Below are 20,060 nucleotides of genomic sequence, written 5' to 3'. Positions count from 1 at the left end.
GTTTCCCAGTATGGCGAGAAAGCAATGCGCCAGCTGGCTTTAATGGTCACATTGCCAGGAGGGTGCTTCTGCTCAGAATTTCCTTCAGTGGGTTAGGGGTTCAGCACAAGGCTCCTTTAAGAGTCCCGACCGCAGGGAAACACTTGGCATTGCCGCCAAGTCCTACCTGTCTCCGGCATTAAAGTGAAACCAAGATGCGTGTGCCGTGCCAACCCCGAGGCTGCTCAGGAGCGTCCACAGCCACCGCCACGTTCCACGCCGGTCACGGGGCACCAGCCACCACCGTCACTGGCAGCAAGGGGCAGGAGAGAACTTCTCAGTCTGCTTCACCTTGTCCGCAGCCCTCAGCACAGGTTGCCGTGAAAGGTGGATAAAGACATTAATATGCTTATTACACTGCTTTTTATACATCATTTATAAGTGCTCAAGAATTTAGAACTGTTATAAACATTGGCAAATGTGAACAGCATTAATTTTAAATAGTTTGTAATAGCTATCAGGTGGTTACAGATTTTATTAAAAATAGCTTACGGATTTGCTGAGTTCTCTAACCTGCAAAAACAATGGATCACTTAATAAAAACATTAGTGTGAAGTGCAACTGCAAGTTATTAACCTGAATATGGAAATGTATTTAAGCCTTATTAAAAGGCCCAATTAAAGATAGAGAAGACATAACAGCACATCACCGTATTTTCAGTACAGGCGATACAAAGAATAAAGAATTAAAAGATAACACTAAAATGAATAATATATTAGCAACCTCTTGCATATGCCAGGTTCCAAGCTCACACCGGTAGGCAGCCAAATTACATCTACTGAGTTGCATTGATTTACACCTTTGCAAGGGATTTGGCCCTCGACAGATGCAAATAACTCCACACGCCTGGTCTCACGGCAGTGGGAGCGCTGGGGTGGATGAATGAGCCCTGTGGGAAGTTTTAAGGTCAGGCAGAACCTCAGGTGGGAGCTGGAATGAATCTTCCAGGTGGGGAGAGCTGCAGGGGGGCTGCAGCCGGGGCGGGCTGGTTGCGTGAGCAGCTACAGACAAGAATACAGGTACAGTTGTGAGGTAAAAGGACGAGTTCCTCTTCCCTTACACAACAGCACCTAGGTAGGGAAAAGAACAGGTTTTTATTGAAAATACAGCCATCAAAGCTTCATTCAAGGTAGCATGGCATCGCACAGCCCCGCGGGGGATGCAGCTGTGGCACCAAGAGACACGTGGACACTGGGAGGCAGCTACAGCCTCAGATCCCCTTTGTTTCCACAGCATTGCCACCCAACAGACCTGGAGACAAAGTGAATCCAGTAACGCTAGTGCAACACTAGCACCCAGTGTAATGCTAGCAACTGGCTGGGAGCACAGGTTTAGAGGAGAAGCGAGACTAGAGGCTGGCATCATTCAGCAACACTTTGTGGAAGCCAGCAGAGCTGATCCCGGTCACCTGCTGGATTTCCAGCCCTCTGAACGTGCCCTTGTAACGGCTCTGCACGCACTGTGCACACTCACACCTGACGTTTTACAAATGCATTGGACATATATGCAAACCACAAGCAAAAATTACCTAATTTGTCTCTTTTCAACTTAGAATCACATTTTTATTCATTTTCTCTATCCAAAAGATACATTTTTATACACACAGTGTGGGAGCACACACAGACATGGGTGTTACACATTCCCACCCACACAAACTAATGAGAAACCATTCAGATGGAAACTATGAGATCATATCTTATAGCTAACTAGGTAAATGGCATGGTGTGCTGAAAGTTGGAATAAAAAACCTGGAAGCAAGGTACAAAGAAGGATGAATATCAAGTAAATTAATGTGTATGTGGGAGGCTGATCAGAAAAAAAGCACTCAGACAACCATCACCAAAAATCCCCAAAGCCTCTAGCTAGAAGTCCAGCTTCGGTAGAGGAAGACAAAATCAAAGCATAAAACAAGACCGATGGTTCTAAGGAGCACAGAAATCGGCTATAGATCAGATAAAGATGCTGAGTTCCCCAAGAGGACTCTCTCTGGTAGCTTTTACCTACTGCAAGGAGAAAATAATTGCTTTGGAGGAGAGCACTCGAAAGCCCACTAAACAATATAAACAGCATTAAAATGTGAAGCACCATCAGCCCAGGTGAGGCTGGAGGTATACAGGAGATGCAGCAGATGAAACGCAAGGGCAGCGGAGCGAGCAGCACCCATCCCAGTGACATCAAACGATGAAGGGAATAATTAATAAAATTAAATGTATTGTTTGAGGTTTGACTTTAAGACAATTAGAACAAATGAGTTGTTAACGGTTAGTTCAAGATGCAAGCATTTTTGTATGTCCTGCTAAGCGCTTCGTTAAACACCAGCAAGTTCTTTGTTGAAACAAGGAGAGTACCGCCAGGAGATGAACGAGTTGACTGGCAGGTTACCACAAGAGGCACTAATTAAGGGAAAGGTAATTCCTAGAACCAAGCCCAAGTTGAGACTGAGCATGTGAACTAATTAACATGTAAAAAATGCACAAAAAAATGTGTAAAAGATGCACAAAAATAAAAAATAATCCCTAAATTTGAAAGCAAATGTGCAACTTCAGGTTAATTCAGGGAGCAGTTAGGCACACACATCTGTGGTAACAACCATCTGGTTCTGGTCCTGCATTTGCAGTATCAGCAGAAAAAGTATCTGTTTCAAGAGATTTCAGTATTTTTTCCCAGCATATTACCTTGACCACAAGCTCCTGTCCCCACGCATTCCCTTTAAACACGTGTTTTGACTCCAATGAGGAGCAACTCCAGCCAAGTCTTCTAAGACATGAGCTTCTTCATTGATCTCACTGCATTATAAATAATTTCCATAGAAACTGGAAATATTCCCTAAACCAACAGAGGCTTCCTTATTTCCAGCAATTATCTTAAGGTCTGATTTGCATTTTAAATGTCACCTGTATAAATTAAAACTGTTTACTGCTAACACTGTCATTATTCTGAGTCATCTGGCAATAGCCAGCTACAGGCTTTTTTTTGTTCCCTCCTGAAAGCTCTACTACAAGTACATCCCCGAAACGCTCGCTGGGGCTGTCTGTGCCAGCCACTGCCTGCAGAAGGGGCCAGGCACTGGTTAAACTCGACAATATGCCGCCTTCCCCCGCTCCCCTGCTAATTCTGGCAATGCAACTATTTCAGAGTATCATCTGGGATATATTTTGAGGCTGTCGCTGCAGATTACGCAGCTGATCTTCACCACTGAAGGGGGATACAGGTATCAACAGCCTCACGTGTTTTCAGGTGCTGGCTTGGGTTCTCCTACATTCATATTTATTTAAAACTTTAAGTAATTTTTTAGGTTATAAATATTTTTTTTTCTGATACTAAACCTCTAAGACAAACAGAAGGTCTTCTCCACATTTGAAAAGTTTGAAAACCACTCAAGTCTGGTAATCAACAGGCTGTGCTCCTAACAGACATCTGTCAGACCGGCTGGCTCGCAGTTCAGACTGGAAGTCCTCTACTAATGCACAGGGTCAGGTAAATCCTGAATTATGCTCCTTTTTCTTTGCCAGCGAGGGTTCTGCACCCTGGTTCACCACCACCGATTTGGCTCACGGACATCACTGCTTCCGATCTCAAACGCTAAAGCCAGCGAGAGGCGAACCCTGCCCTGAACCCCGCCGTGCTCAGGCCAGTACGCTGTAGTGTCGGGTGGGGGAAAACAAAGCCCAGCCCCGTCCACCTGTAGCTCGTGGACAAGAAGCCGCAGTGACAATTTGCAGTGACACACACAACATCGTTTCAGCATCTGACTCAAAAAGGCTTCACAACACCGAGAACACAGTTTCTAATTGTCTTTCTACGTGGTCTCATCCAGCCTGAGGGCAGCCACGGGGCCAAGACCTTTCCTCTAAACTCATGCAACGCCTTGAGACCCCTGGGCATAAAGCAGAGCACGTTTCACCGGCAGCCTCAGACCCTTACTGCCAAGGGCACCTCCCAGCCTTTTACCAACAGCCACGTCACAAAGTCCCTTGAAGATAAAAGAAACTGGAAGTGTAGGTCCTGACCACCTGTGGAGACCTCCTGGTGACTAGTCAGCAAACACATTCCCCCTGATTGTTATGATATGCTAGTAACGACTTGCTACATTTCTTTTCAATTATTATTCTGGCTTTTCCCATCCTTCAGACAAATTCTGACAGTTACACCTGTCTGCAGCCAGGACCAAAAACCAAAGAGCAGCTGCTAAAATCACAGTTCCTTCCTGGAAATTAAAATCTGGGAGGAGAAAAGACACTTGCCTTAAATATTCATAAACCAAGCCTTTCTGTTAAAAAATGAAAAAAACAGAAAAGCAGAAACAATGAAGGTCTTTGAGACCTTCCCATGAGGTCTGAGATCCACTTCAGCATCCACAGAGCTGTGCACGTGTGCATCGGAGACACAAACTTCCCACTCTTGTTTCTAAAAAGTAACAGCTACACATTTTTTATCATTCTTTTCAGATGCAGAATAAGCAGGTATCAGACCCCCACAAGGTTACTAGCGGATGTCCTTCAGCATAATTGTTCAGGAAAATTATTATTCTAAGGAAGTCTATGAAATGATTATTTTGTCCGACTTTCCACTTCAGCTTAGAGATCAATCTAGGTGAACTAATTTCATCTCCCTAATGATTAAATGCTTCATATTAATATAACCCCGAGAAAGCAAGTTCAAGAAGCCTGTTTTTTCATTCCGTGGAATAATTACATCTTGAGAAAAATTTTGTACCTCCTTGGCTTTCTCCAAATTTGTTATTTTTTAAAAAAAGCTTTCCCACACCTTCTGTTGCCACCTGTCCTAATAAACGTTTTCACTCTGCCTAGCAAAAACATGTACGGGTTTGCAGGCTAAATAAACTAGAAAAGCAATGAAGAGCCAGGCTTAGAAAGCTGAAGTGACTTACACCAGCATCACCCAGCAGGGCCAGGACACAGGCAGAAATGCTCCCTCTTCTTTAAAAGCAAGTTGAAAATATCAGTCAGGGTTGCTTTCTTTGCCATGGAAATCATCAAAAGAAACAGATTTTGCCAGGCAGAAGGCAACTTCTGACCGGTGTGACCTGCCAGCACGGCACTTGATTCCCCAGCGATGCTGGAGGAGCAGGGCAGCACACGGCGGCTCTCCGGGGATGGCCTCCAGCCTCCTGCATCCCTTGTCCCACCTCAGGACCAAGCGGTGAGAAAGGCTGTTAAACCTATTGATGCTTTCAGAAGTTAGAGAAATTAAATACACATGAGATTACTGAAATTAAGATCCTGTAAGGAGCTTGAGGGTCTGGGGCCCCGTGCCGAGCAGACAGCTCTCCACCAACGAATGCCCTGCACACCAGTGCCAGGGAGGGGGCCGTGGGGACCCAGCACCTACCACAAGCACAGGGACTGCTGCTGGCAATGTTGGAGGACTTCGTGCAAAGCCCTAACTTACAAACATATATCCGATCTCAGGCTTTTATTCCATTTTTCCTAAAGCTTATGCTTTAATTTTGCACCACAAAGTCTCTGTATTTCCCCTCATGGAGGAAGTTTTTCCCTGCTGGTGCACAGGGCACCTCTGCGGCCTGAGGACAGTAGTTAAGGTCTGACCGGGCTCCATTCTTCAATATCTGTAAGACGAAAACGTCACTTGAAGAGGAATACTCCACTTGCCACTAACGAGCCCCTGCAAAGAGACCTCCACCCCACCAGCAACCCCTGAAAATCCTGCGCAGCACAAGCCTGGGAATCACAGCCTGACCCTGGTGTAAACCCAAAGAACTTTCCTCCTAACGCGGCAGCAGCGCCCAGCACCCAGCCCGGCTGCGCCCAGCACCAGTAGGGCAAGGACGGCACGGGAACTCTGCAGAGCGATGCTGTCAGCCTCCACATCACGTCGTAGTTTTCTTCTTAAGCTATTAGAACTGATACAGAAGTTGTTAATTATGTCTTTGTTTCCTTTGAGGGCTCTCGGCTCAATTAATTTGTATAATGCACTGAGGTTCCAGTTCACTCTTAATGACAAGGTCTCCCTTCACATACCACCGATTCCAGCCAGCACTTAATTTTAATGATAGTTAAATGGGGAAATGACAGTTATATACTGCACACGCTCTGCTTAGGAAGCACAGTGTGAAATTTCCACTGTGATTTACAGCACTGTAGATCTTATCTTTCAGACATGAAGCTGTGGCAGTGTATAAGTTAATTGCACTGATTTCTGTCGGGAAATCTTGGCGAGGCCCTGGTGGGAGCCACTTTGTTCCACTGCCATTCACATGGAGACATCCCGCATTGCCAGCCCAGCTTTGTGCTGATCTATAATCCCAGGATTTCTTAATACCTTCAACCTGTGGGAAACACAACTGGCAGTTCAGGAGTTTTTCTTTCAGTAGTCTGGGATTAAATCTATGCAAGAGACAGGAGAAGAGCTGTGCAGAAATCCCATCTTTCATGTGAATTGCCACATTTCTTCATGGTCTTTAATGGAAGAGAACATTAGGGTATATTGGTCATTCTGGTCTCAACACTGTTTCGGGTTTTCACACACAACCAGGACAAAACCAGAAGAATAAAACAAAAAAATAATGTCAGATACTTACTTATACTCAATTAAAAAAAATTAACAACAATTTAAAAAAAAAATTAAAGTTCACTGTTCCTTTAGACAAAAAGAAGATATCCTTTCAGTACCTTTTGAGTTAAATATATCAGCCCACCTGCATTCTCCCACAGCACCAGCTGTGCTGGGGTTTGCAGCACGCACCTCCCCACTGCCCAGAGCCCTGCAGCCCTCCTGCAACAGCCGTGAGAAATCAAGCTCACACCTTCGAGCGGGACGCAGCGCTGCATTGTGTCATGTACACTGCACACAGCAGCAAGGCCAATGCCTTTCACCTTTATTTTTAAAGCAAAAGTTACTTTTTGCTTTGAAATTGCACCTAGGAGCACCATCACCCCCAGGGATCCGGCTGCACGGGGTGATGCTCTGGCTGTAGCAGGGAAAGCCACCCCCTTTTGAAGCAATTTTTGGTTTTCAAAGCTTTTGTAAATCTGGGTTCAGAGGCTGTCTACAGACCCCACTCAGGGCTTGCAGCACAACTAATTAGGATTGAGTTCACTGAGCTCAACTGTATGATTCTTACAAGCCAGGATTTGCACTAACGGCAAGAATCCAGGGTTAGAATAGCCTTATCGATTGCTGCCTTACTGATAAAACATCATTTTATATCAATATACCCCACACACATCACCCATACCAAGTCTGACCCCAGGATTACCTCTCCTTCCCCAGGTCCCAACAGCTATCCCTATTTCCCAGCCAGTACCTGAGCCCCGCTGGAGCCAGGGCTTTCCGAGGGGATTCCCTCCACTGACCTGGCTGCTCCAGCAAACCAGGGCACGTGTGTTTCCCCAGCAGGAGCGCATCCCCAACTGCAGCCAAAACAGAGGTGAAACCTGCTTCCTTTCAGTATAGCCTGCCCTAATATGTTTTTGTTTAATTTACCTTTCATTTTTGCTATTATTACAAGGCAATGGAACTTTCATAACCATGCATTCATTATCATTTGAGTTATCCCTCCAGGAAATTACGCCGGAGAATCTGAGAACCAAAGATAAATTACACATTGTAATTATAGTGGCAAGCACACTGCTACAATAGCCTGGGAGCTGCAACAGGGAAGCTATAAAGCAGACACAGGTTAGCGCTGCTCATAGCCAAAGAAAATAAAATCAGACCCCAAAGCCTCACTACTAGGAAAACAGAAATAGCAACGCGACTATGGTTCAGCAGGAGTCAGAGCATCGTACTGCAGAGGATTACAGTTCATCTCTCCGTTCAAAAAGGATTTCACATAAACAGATTCAAAATTAAATTGCTGTCGAGTATTTACTCCAAAAGCCATTCTGATCTGTTTGTACATAATGCTATTCGGTGCAATGGAAACAAATTCCTAGTGATCACGTTTTATGTTCTTTTGTCAAGGTTTGAGTGAAATCTAATGGGTCACACTGACATTTTCTTAACATTCTCTTGGTTGCAGTATGCCCACTAGTACCCAGACTAGCAGACCTCTGAAACCAGCATTTCCCCATCAGCACCAGGAGCATGAAAGCTACGGAAGTGCTTTTGTGTGTAAAGAAGCATAAGCTTATCCCTAAAGTCTCTTCACCTACCTCCCAAGAAAATAAACCACTCCTGCTTTAAGCTGTAGTTGATATTTAGAACGCAAATGAGAAAAGGCCCGAGAGTCAAAAGTAAGTGGGTAATAACCGGTGCAATTCAGGAAGGAAAAGCGGCTGTGGAGCTGGGAAATAAACCTCCTTCCAGAGACCACGAGCTTCCAAAGCAGCCAGAGGAGCAGAAGAGCACCCACACTCCTGGAGGGACCCAGGTTCCTGCAGGGGCTCTCGGTTCTTCCTTCTGCTCAATGACTACAGCTGGAAGAACAAAAAAACCTTTTCTTTTTCACCGAGAGAAGTATCAGTAATAAGACCTCACGGCACAGACCTCAAAGAAGTCCTTAATCTAATAGTAAGGTTCAGAACAGTATTTAAAAATCATAACCTCTAAATTAAGAAGGTAAGTACACACAACCTCCAGTATCGATTAAAACCCCACAGCTTTACCACCAGGTAAATGCTTCATGATTGGGTTTTCAGCAACATAAGCCTCAAACTATCCTGAATTTTCATTTCAAGGTACCACTAATTTATTGTGCCTGTTATTGCTATATTGCACAAGCTAACACAGTATCTGTACAGGTGTGACATCTGTCATCTGGGCTTCAGCTCTATTCATTCCCCCATTTCCAAGTGACAAAACCTATGTTTGCCTGTCCCTGCGGTGCAATTCTGCACTTGCATTGCTTTGCATTCCCACCACATTCCCAACACAGCTGACAAAGTTGCTAATATAGAGGGTTATGGGGAGCACCACGCTTCTGCTCTTCCCACCAAAGTCCCTCCAAACCCGTGCTCTGCCTTTGGGAACACCACAGGCCTGAGGACTCGGGAGCGTTTCCACGGGCCGTACGTGATGGTCGACAGTCGACAGCGCTGCAGCAGCATCCCTAAGAGTAGAAACAAAATTCCCTAGGTGTCATTGTATCAGAAAGTCTTTACATTTAAAGACACCCGTGCAGTGAAGGCACTTCATTCTCCCAAGCAGTGATGACCGGCAGCAACTATCCAGCCTGGAATCACAGAAGCATGGTGGTATTATAGAACAGAACAGAATCAGTGGTATTGGAGATGAACTGGTGTAAGGACTTTTCCCCCAGCACAACCATCGGGCAAACTGCAGTTTTCGGAAGCCTTAAACATGCATTTGTTATTTAAATGCCCCTTTCCCCATTTCTTAATGAATCTCGGCTTCTAAACCAAGATTTTCATTCTGTGCTAATAACAAGAGATCCTCTGGATTCCTTCAGTTATTAAAGCCCCAGAACCGCTCCAGCAAAAATCTCACTGAACTTGTATCGCCGCAAATCCCAGTGCAGTCCCTGGTGCCAGGCAAGAGGAAGGAAAGGCTAAGGCAACACCCTGGAAAACAAAACAGAGACTCATTTTATCGCATCCCTCCCATAACACAGGAGGCAGCGCCACTTCATCCGACACTAACTTGTTCAAAACCTGTCAGGAATTAAATAATTATGCACCAAAACATACAGGGCAAGGATGGGATAGATGCATTCAAACTGTGTAAATTCTTCAAAACTATGTCTTTTCGTACAGCGCCTTTGGGATGGAGGCAGGTGTGTTCCCCACCGGAGCCTCCAGCCACCCCAGGGATAGGACCGGCTCTTCACCTACAGAGATGATTTGGTTTTTTCTCTTCTATGAAAAGCAGTATACAGTGTATCAGACTGGATTTTTTTAGTAGTAATACCAAATGCCTGGAACAAATTGATTTTGCTGCTCCTGTACTTATTATGCAGGAAGAGTTGTCCCTAATTAGATAATATTAGATTTCTTGGCTCACACAAAGCAATTCAGAAATAAGGCTCTCATTATTGATGGGACAAACCATACAAAGAAACTGAGCAGGGTTTAATAATGCAGAAAAATATTAAAGGGAGAAAGGTTTTAATTCTTAATAAGTAGATCCATGGGTTTCATTAACCAGCCTTCAAGATTTTTTTTTTAGGGTCGCTTTTATTACCTAATTAATTAAAGCCTGACCAATAAGATAGATTAATCTAATGGAATCACATCTTGTATTAATAGCAATACTAATTAATCACCCAACTGAAACATTCCTCACCCGCTGAAGAGAAATCTTTCTTGGTGTTAAGCTAGAGAGAACCCTGAAAAAGAAAGGGAAAAGATGAGCTGAGCACACTTTTCTTCCCCAAAACATGGTTTGGAGGAAACTAGGCACTGAAGGCAAAGCTACAGCTCTGCCAGTGAGCACGGCAAGTGTGCCGTGCCCGTGGCACCGCACCCCTGCCATTGCCACAGGTCTAGCATCACCCATGGCAAGGGAACACCGCCAGCCCATGTGACAAAAGCCAACCCTCAGAGTTTTACTGTTTTAGAGCCTCCAGGGCTTTTGTTATCCATAAGGAAACACGAACCTGCAGGCAAGCAGGCAGGAAAAGGGGGCAATGGCTCCTGCAGAGTACTGTCACACGTCATCCAGTTTGCCTTTGCATCCCAACACATCAGCCCTACAAAAGCCATTTGCTCGTTTTGCTAACAAGCAGGCAACCAAAATACAAATATGCATTCAGCTCGGTATCGTCAGCATCACATTACAGCACAGGTCATCCATGAAATTACTACTGTGTATTTTTAGGGCTAGCGCATGCTAACAGACAAGGTCTATTTGTTTTTCTTCACCATCATACTGATTGCTAAATCGCTTCCCCGGTTCAAAAAGTTCTGGTGCTCATTTGTGTTGTGTCAGTAGCAAAACAAATTCAGGAGCAGTAATCCTCCAAACCTAGTAATTGTGTGTCAACAGAAGTGAAAGCCTACATTTTTCACATTATAATACATTTTTAATAGTGTTTTCATTTCTGAAGTTTTAAATGTATCATCTTAAACCCCCTTCCACGGTCCCATCCTTGCTTTGCCTCTGTGTGTCACATCTCAGTGCAAATGCATTCCCAGGATGAAGGCAGCCATGAGTAAACCAAGGCTGTACTGAAACACAGGAGACCCTGTATTTTATTTTTTATGTCACTGATCTCCGTTCATACATGAACTGCCTGAACATCAATGAGTCTCAAAATTAACATCAGACCTCCTTTCTTTCTCCTTATTGCACATTTTCAGCCAGTGCCAGATGCTGAGATTTCAGGATGTTTTAAGGAGAGTCATCCCAGGAGCTGAGGAGTCATTAACCTTATCAAAGCATCCCCCATTAGGAGGTGCTTTACAGCAGCCGCAGAGCCACAACACCCATTACCCCGATGTTTGCAATTAAAGCAAATTTTGATGGATTCAGATGGCTGCAGTCCTGCTGCAGTGCCTGGAGCTGCCCCGATGCCAGAGGAGAACATCAGGTTCAGATCCAACCCCTCCTGTACCACCAGCACCACTCGCTGCAGCCTCTGTGGTCACCATGAAGATCCCAGGCTGGCAGAGGCTGGAGGCACCTCTGGGGTCTCCTGGTCCCACCCCCTGCTCGAGCAGAGCCACCCATCTGAGCATCCCCACAGCCGCTCCGGGCAACCTGTGCCAGTGCTCAAAGAGGAGGAGGAAGGTGCAAAGCATCCGTGCAAAGAACCGACCTAACTCATACACTGATTTCCACCGGGAAGCACAGCTCCACGGGACCTCCTGGCTGGACAAACCAGATGTCAGATCTTCATGTGCAATGTCCTCTGGGGAGCATGAAACAAGGAAGAGGGCCAGGACCTCACCTGCATTTCCAAACAAGCAGGAACGTTCCACATCGATGGACTGAGTGCTAACAGAGCACTTCCAGCCCTGGGTCTGCTGGTGTTTGAGCCAGGTGCCCCGTGTCCTGCTCCCACCGACTGCTACGGGTGATCACAGGTATGAAGGGTGGCACCGAACAGGTGTTTGTAGAGTCCTAGAATGGTTTGGGTTGGAAGGGACCTCAAAGATGATCTAGTTTCTGTCCCCTGCTGTGGGCAGGGACACCTCCCACTGGACCTGGTTGCTCCCAGCCCCGTCCAGCCTGGCCCTGAGCACTGCCAGGGATGGGGCACCCACAGCTGCTCTGGGCAACCTGGGCCAGTGTCTCATCACCCTCACAGCAAAGAATTTCTTCTTAATATCTAACCTAAATCTCCCCTGTTTGAGCTCAAAACCATTACCACTTTTCCTATCGCTACAGGCACTACTAAAAAGTCTTATTTCAGGTTTCTTCTAGTCGCAGACTGGGATGCTGCTATTGTTTGAACTTCACCTGTGTTTAGCAGCTGCTGGGATCTGAGGAGAGGTTTTGGGAAGGCTGTCCTTCCAGCTCCCCTCCCTGCCCCCCCCCCCCCCCCCCCCCCCAAAGATAATGAAGCTGAAAGCCAAGCTGCTAATAGAAGCAGCGGAGAGAACCTTCTACCTACTCCAAGGCACAACTGTGTGTCTGTGCCATAATTCAACTATTTTTAGGAATTTCACCTATTTTAAATGAAAAGCATCAATTCCAGTATCCTTTCCAGTATCTTTACGGAGCTTTTCTCAGGCTTTTTTGCAGGTCAGTGCCCATCAGCTGGGGGCGGTGGCTGCAGCAATCAGCACATCACTCCTGCACAGCCCGAAAAATGTCCGGGGCATCCCTGGCTGAGCCGTGGGGTACAGGACAGAGCCACACACCCCACTCCACAGCTGGCAATACCAAAGCCTCTCGTTTCTAGCATGCCCCAGCCAGCATCTCCATCACTCACTATCTCAGAAAGCAGCCACCCAACCTCAGTGACCCAGCGAGCATAAAACTGCCATCACAGTGTCACCGGCTATTATTGCAGCTTTGCATAACATCCTGCAACCTGCCCTGCCCCAGCAGGCAGCAAAGGACGCCAGCCAGCCAGCCTCCCATCACTGTGCAATCGCGTGCAAAATGCACGGGCGGGGCTTATAGAGTGGGGAAAAAGAAATGAAAGAAAGCCAGAAATTTAAAAAAAAAGTAGTGGGGGAAAAGGGTTAGGAAAAGAAACAGCCCAAACTCTATTGAATCTGATTTTTCTTTCACTGAATAATGAATTAATTATTCTTACTACACGACGCAGAGTACCATACTGCCTAATGACAGCACATTAAAATGGCAAAAAGCCTGTTGATGTGCATAAAATGCAGATCCAGGCTCTGCTGTGGTGTATCAGTGTTGCACTCAGCTGCAGGTATGGAAGCAAGAGGAAAGAAGGAGTAATCATTTGCAAAAAAAAAAAAAAAAACCAAACACAAAACTAATCTGTAGCTACCGCATAATTTGTTTTTTCATTAAGCAACATCCAAGAGCAGGGGATATTTGTTCTATTAAAAATGCTTATTTAAAAACTCCTTTTAGAGTTAATTTTTCCTCCTGAAGGCTGCTTTAAAAATCAATCTCCTCTGTAAAAGAGGAGGAAAAAGCAGTATTTTTTCAAAAACAGAGTTTTGTATTTCATCTGAAGTTAACAAAACGCAGCTCCTTGGCAAAACCATATAATGCCAGATTGCCAGCACTACTGGTACATGATGAAGATAACTGATTCATGGTACTTTTCAAGAGCTACTAATGTTAAGAATTACTTATTTCACCAAATTAACATTATAAAAAATTAATAGTATGCAGATTGCCATTATTCCAAAAGCCTCTGGGCTTTAAAGGGGAAGTAATTGCAATTATTCAAAAATATTAATAAGTAAAATATTTTTTCTTTTTCTGATTTTTTTTTCACCTTTTTAGAGCACCTGCCTCAAGTGTGCAAATACCACTGTATTTTGTGATCTTCCTCCAACAATGCACAGCAATGTCCTCTGAGGAGAGGGAGCAAGTCCACACAGCCTCCGCTCTCCCCAAGGGCAGGGGGCATCACTGGGATGCTCCCAGCCACACTAACTGCTCCTCATGGAGACTGGAATACGGTGCTCCTTCCCCGGCCTGGTAAATCTATACCCGATCAAAAAGCGTGGGCCACGGCAGGTCCCAGCAATCCCAGTTCACCCAGCCACCACAGCAGCTCCTACCTGGGTCCGTCACCCAGCGCTGTCGGCAGCGTTCCTGCCCGTGCCTCCTGCAGCTTGCAGGTCGGGGCATCTTCACCAGTTACGGGCTGGGACACACAGGTACCTTTTTCACCCTTATTAGCATTGCCCGAATAATAAAAAAAAAAAAAAAAAACAAAAAAAAAACCAAACACTTTACAGAACTTCATAGTTACTATTTTAAGAATGAAATCTGCAGTTTCTTCCTGGAAAATGGGAGCAACCAACTTTGTGACCAGAACACCAAGTTGTGCTAATGAGCCTCAAGCTCTAACGAGGCTAGACAGCTCTCCCAAGCTGTCATCTTCTATAGCCATGCAAAATTTAAGGCAACAGGAATTGTATCATCTTTGGAGGGGGAAAAAAAAAAGAGAAGATACTTTTCAATATAATCTTTCCAGTCAAATGGCTTCTCATCAGTGTGAGTTAAGTGGAGGGCAAATAAGGCAGAAGTAGTGCAAAGGATCTTTCAGAAAACACTTGCTAATCTCTTTTAGGTGAATAAACAATACAAGTGGTGACCAGCAAAACAAAATTCCTCTCTAAAAGAAGTTTCAAGCAAGATCAAAGGTAAGTGTCTCTAGGAGCTAGCAGAGCCGGAGCAGCGCTGGGAGCTGGGCTGCTGGCAGCACCACACAGCCCTGCCTTGCGCACTCATCTCCCCTTAACGCTTTGCAGCTCCTCCACAAAGCTCTAGAACTACATTTTCCAACACTCCACCTTCAAGATAGTGCTGTTGCCTTGCCGCTATAGACAAACAAATCTTCAAACAGTAGCACAAGAGTGGTCTCTGGTGGAAGCAGATCAGATCTACAGCGTCGCCACCACGCGCGCAGCAGCCCCAGCCAAGGCCATCTGCCCACAGCCACCAGAAGTCACTTGTCACAGCCACAATACTGGGTTTGCCCGATATGTTATACCCTACCAGAACATGCTCTCACTCACACTTTTGGACTTCGGGTCTTTTATCACCTATGATCTTACTGTCCTCAAATCTGCCAGAACACCAAAACCAGGAAGAGCGGCTTTTCTAAAGTATTTTCTTAAATGCGGACTTCCAAGAGGAACTGCAATCAACACACTCAGTCCCACTTCAGAGCTGTAACACTCAGACCAACATTCTGACAGCAAGACAGGACAAGCAAAGACAGCAAACAGTAGTTGAGGGCAGTGACACCACTAGTAAATGTGCAACCACAGTGAAAACATCAGAGCTCCAGTTCTTTCCCCAAAAATCAGTATTTCAGCCCACTTCCACTTACTTCAGAAATGACACTTTGAAGTCTGAACCCAGCAAAAGCAGCACAAGATGGGCAAAAGCCTCATCACCCAGAAATTCAGAGGAACTTTAAAAATACTGAAAAAACCCAATCACTAAGGCGCAATACATGTTTCCTGGTAACTCGGAGTTTGATCAAGACAGACAACAGAAAACATCCTGTCAGCCTCAACAGCCTGTGATTCAGGACTACAAACTAGAAAACAGAAGAGAGAACGTCAATCAAAAATAAAACAAATCCAGGAGGGGGAGGGGAACAGAAAAAATACATTAAAGTGATAGATAGCTTTTTTTCACATTCAAGTTTTAAAACACAGCATGAGCATAGACCGCAAAGAGGCCCAGCAAGGTTCTTGCTGCAGAATTCCCACCTGCACCAGGTTCTTCACGGAGCCACTTGGAGCCAGTGGCATTAGGAAACCCAGCAGGTAGGTCAGTACTTCCACAGACTCAGCTACCCGCTCACGAGGCCAGCAGCTTGATACTGCCACACTTCATTTCTTCATTCCGCATCAAATCACTGCCTTGAGCGCAGGCTGCCCCTCAAAACATTATGCAAGGAAAACAAAAGGGGGGCGGGGGAAGAAAGAGGCTTTTTGTTTTGGGAGGAGGTGTGGGTTTTTTTTTTTTATTTTCCTGCAGTAAGGAGCCATCCCTTGTTCTAACTAGATAAAATCCAGTGCATGTAAGAAGGCATCTACTTCATGTCTAGTAACCAAGGCAAATGGAGCTGGTAAGAAAGCCCTCACCGGAGACTAATCCCTTCTCCAAACCACTAATTTATTTTGTGTGTTATTGCAAGGATATGGTTGAGAAGTCTCATTTCCCCCCGGGAAAAAAAACATGAAGGCTATTTCTTGCACACCTCAATTATGTGTTCCCAAGCTAGCCAGGTCTAAGGCAGAGACAGAGCCAAGTTACCCCTGGAGACAAAGAACTGTCAAATTCTGGTGGAGGCAGTCTTTTCCTTCCTCCCCAAAATACCCAGTGGTACGCCTAACCTCTATGCAAGTGGAGTAACATGGTATTTGCTGTAACAGACAGCAATGCTCTTAGCAGCGACAGTTCATAACTAAGGCTGGCTCGTTAAAAAAAAAAGTGAATTCCTAGCCCACCCTCTCTGTGGCACACAGCTGGGGACGATTTCACACACAAGACCGCCACAGACATCGATGAGAGAGCTAGAGGGCTGATCAGGGACTTCTGTTACCTTGTTGAAGTCAGAGGTCTTGAGATCTTTGGATTGCCCAAGTCACAGAGAACCTGAATGAGCACCACGCATCTGCTTGAACACAGACTTCAGGTATGTTTTTTCCTCTACTCACCCCAGCTCCCTGAAAACTGAAGTTTTCCTGTCTAGTGAATGGCAAAGATCAGGTATACAAACTCAAATTCACCTTTTCCCTGCATTTCACCTGCAAGCTTCACGATGGCTTTACAACAACTACACTGTAAGAAAAACTCACATAGAAGTGGTCAAATACACTATTTTTTAATGCAGATTTGTAAAATTCAAGCTCAGTGTTGAAAATTTAGGACATTTCATGAAAGAGCATTTGGTCCTCTTAAAAATTTCCCATCCCAAATTAAATACTTCATGGAAAAACAACAATAAAGCACACATTGTATTTTTAATTAGGAAAAGTTGATATTGCACATTATACCAAGAAATACAAAAGTCTGTTTCAGCAAGTTATTCCAGCAGTGTTATCCATTTCAATTCGATATCATTGACTTATACAAAAGTTTTAATTCTAGTGCATAACATGTGCCCTGTCATTACAGAGTAAAAATGTATCAAAGCATTTTTAAAACAAAGAGGAAGAAAAATTGGCTCCTTAAAATCTTTTACCACATAGTCAGCACCAGCCTCCTTGCAGACAAAAATCATTCCTATGGGAAGATGACTGTCAGATCACCTTGGCAACACAAACTTCAATGGAGTTTCTAACGAGAAGCTGACCATATACTGTTTGGCACTGTAAGCAATGGTCCAAGTCACGAAGGGCTGAAAGGCCACGATACCTGCCTATACTGTTGCCATTCTACAGCTGCCTTTCACTCATTTCTGGCAATACACAAGAAGGATAAAGCACGGTGGGAGAAGAGTTGTGTAACTTCATTATAGTCATGTAATCCTCTGAGAAAAGCTCCAAAACAGATAACACTTGGCTGGAACCCTTACCAGGGTTCAGGTGCTTCAGAAGGCACAAAGTACTGAGAGGCAACTGCAAGGCATGTAACGTGCATTCAGAGAGCTAAACTGCAAGTCAGGGAAAAACCATTACCAGAAGCAGCCACCAACACACCTAGGGCACCATCCGTCCTGGCATCCGCTGTGCCATGACTTTAAATGGCCAGTTGTGGAATGTTGCACTCTGCTTCCACACTACCAAGCACTTCTCATTTCAGAGGTACAATCAGAAGATCTGGCACAGCAGCAGCATTTCGGAAAGCCCAGACGTTTTGGGTTCCTGCCTCCCTCAGCTGGCAGAAAGTACTGCCTTTACGCATCCTCCTGCACTTCTTTACATGTTTACAAACTGAAGCATACCTGCATGCCCAGGCAACATTCACTGGTTAAGAAGCTAATCCTCAAACCCCGTCCAGTACCTCTTTGGATTGTAACACCTTGAATTTATGTTTTGCTTCAAAAGGTTTGCAACGCCAGTTCTACAGGAGTTGGAATTGCCAGCTGCCTCAAACACCAAGGCAACCAATTCTATTGCAATGTTTCAGGAAATCTTAACATATTTCTCCCTCTCCTTCCAACCCTCCCCCCTGTTAAAACACACAGAATAAGACTAAGATGACAGGGTTGTTTCTGTTTTGTTTTTTTTCCTGAATAAAAGATCCAGCTATTGTGGAACAGAAGATTCTACAATGAAGTCCCTGAGATGCATCTGTATACTAAAAGATTCAAACAATAGCCTCTTCAGCACTAACTTCATATTTATTACAAATGCTTTGAGTTGCAACATACGGTTTATGAAAACCGATGTCGTTATAAGAAGATGAAAATACAGCAGATCAAGTTTGCCCTTATATTTAAGCCTTAATTTAAAAATAGTTAACCCAACAGTAACATTTAACTACTTCAACTGTAGTTAAAAGTAAAAAGCATGTAAGCAACAGGGAGCCACTGGAAAAAAAGCTGTTATATTTAAAGGAAGCTGTTTTAGCCTCAGGGTTTTTTCATCCAACAGCCCTGCCTACATATACAGTCAGCATACTGTAGGCTCAGATCTCTTGCTAACTCCAACCCCAGGATGATAGAGGCAGCCACTTATACTAACTGCACTGACACAGAGAATAAATTCAGCCAGAAATATTCTTTGGGATGGGCACAGAAGTTGATATTCTCCCAGTATCTTAAAAGAGAGAGAGAGAGAGAGAGAGAAAGAAAAGTCATCTCATATGCAAGTTACTTTTTAAGTTACTTTGGGATCCACTCTATTTTGTAACCAGCTAAACAGAAATACTTTATCTATCTTCTCAAGCAAGCTCAGTTTTTCCTGCTAGTGAAGAAAACTTAAGGCACTAACATATAAATGTTGTCAGGAATGTGAAATAGTTTGTTCTTCATGTACTGTTACACCAGTTCTTAGCAGCATCTCTCTTGAAAAGGCACTAGAAATATGGCAAACAACAAAACCTTGGGAACTTCTGCTCAGCTAAGCCGTATCAAGTTAGCTGCTTGGAAAGCTGAGTGGCTTTGCAATTTCCCCTTCCCTCCCCGCCCATTCCCTTACAAAATAAAAAGGCACCTGATTTGTTTTATCACTGGTGTCTGTAGCTACAGGCTCTTGCAACCGTGCAGTTCAATACATTTGTGTATATGAGGGATATCATGACTATACTGATAGCTTTTTAGATGATCATGAGTTATCTTTTCAAGATACTATTGTAGATAGAGGATTTTTGCTTCAGCAAAACCCATTACCAGTGGGTTCCTACCTGAGTAGTACTTAAGGTTGAGTATTGCTAGTCAGAATAATTCAATGATTAAACTTGGCCTAAGAAAATTGCACTTTCCCATTCCTCCCCCAATCCCAAGATCATTTCAAATTAAATACTAGACCCTTTTCTAAAGGGATGTTTGTAATGCAGCTACAAAGAGGTAGCTAAGTGGCACATGCCAATTTTTTTTTTTTAAGTATATTCAAGCCTTCATTTGCAACATTTTTCATAGGAAGTCTTAAAATAAGAAATCTCTGTTCAGGTGGCATGTGAGATTACCACAGTGCAGAAGACTGAACTAGTAAGAGAACTTGATCTCCCCTTACATCCATAATTGAAAACTAACAAGCACGGGGAATACCCAAGTGACTCAGCATATGCAGGTACGTAGCTGAAGAGGAGAGGAATGTCTACAGCTGAATCCCATGCTCCTCTGACATAAGACAAAAGTTACTCTGAAGAACCATTCAGATTAATCCCACCATTCGATCAATCTGTCTCATGTAGTTACTCTTCAATGGCAGCAAGTATCTCCTCTCATCAGGAACTCTGTTACACTGTTAACAGAAGGAGAATATTTTTAAGAACTCGAATACAAACCCAGGCAATCCCATACCCTCTGTAATCACTTCAGCATCTGTAAACAGAGATTTCCTCCAGGT

General features: G+C 44.4%; 1 protein-coding gene and 1 long non-coding RNA gene across 2 annotated transcripts in view; one reads left to right on the top strand and one right to left on the bottom strand.

The window, feature by feature from the left end:
- Window positions 1-18,845, top strand: part of LOC308062797 — a 56,782-nt gene extending 37,937 nt beyond the window's left edge. The window contains exon 2 of the long non-coding RNA XR_013927706.1: window positions 161-18,845. This is a non-coding gene — a long non-coding RNA (uncharacterized lncRNA). The remainder of the gene's footprint in view (window positions 1-160) is intronic.
- The window catches only part of EDEM1 (ER degradation enhancing alpha-mannosidase like protein 1), a 15,165-nt gene continuing 12,155 nt past the window's right edge, over window positions 17,051-20,060 (bottom strand). Inside the window, exon 12 of the mRNA XM_080384706.1 lies at window positions 17,051-19,955. Within this exon, the coding sequence (XP_080240832.1) occupies window positions 19,866-19,955 (90 nt within the window). The 3' untranslated portion in view covers window positions 17,051-19,865. The remainder of the gene's footprint in view (window positions 19,956-20,060) is intronic.

Source organism: Falco punctatus (genome assembly GCF_963210335.1).
Source record: "Falco punctatus genome assembly, chromosome: 4".
In the NCBI taxonomy this organism is placed as follows: Eukaryota; Metazoa; Chordata; class Aves; order Falconiformes; family Falconidae; genus Falco; species Falco punctatus.
This window is presented reverse-complemented; position numbering and strand designations above follow the sequence as displayed.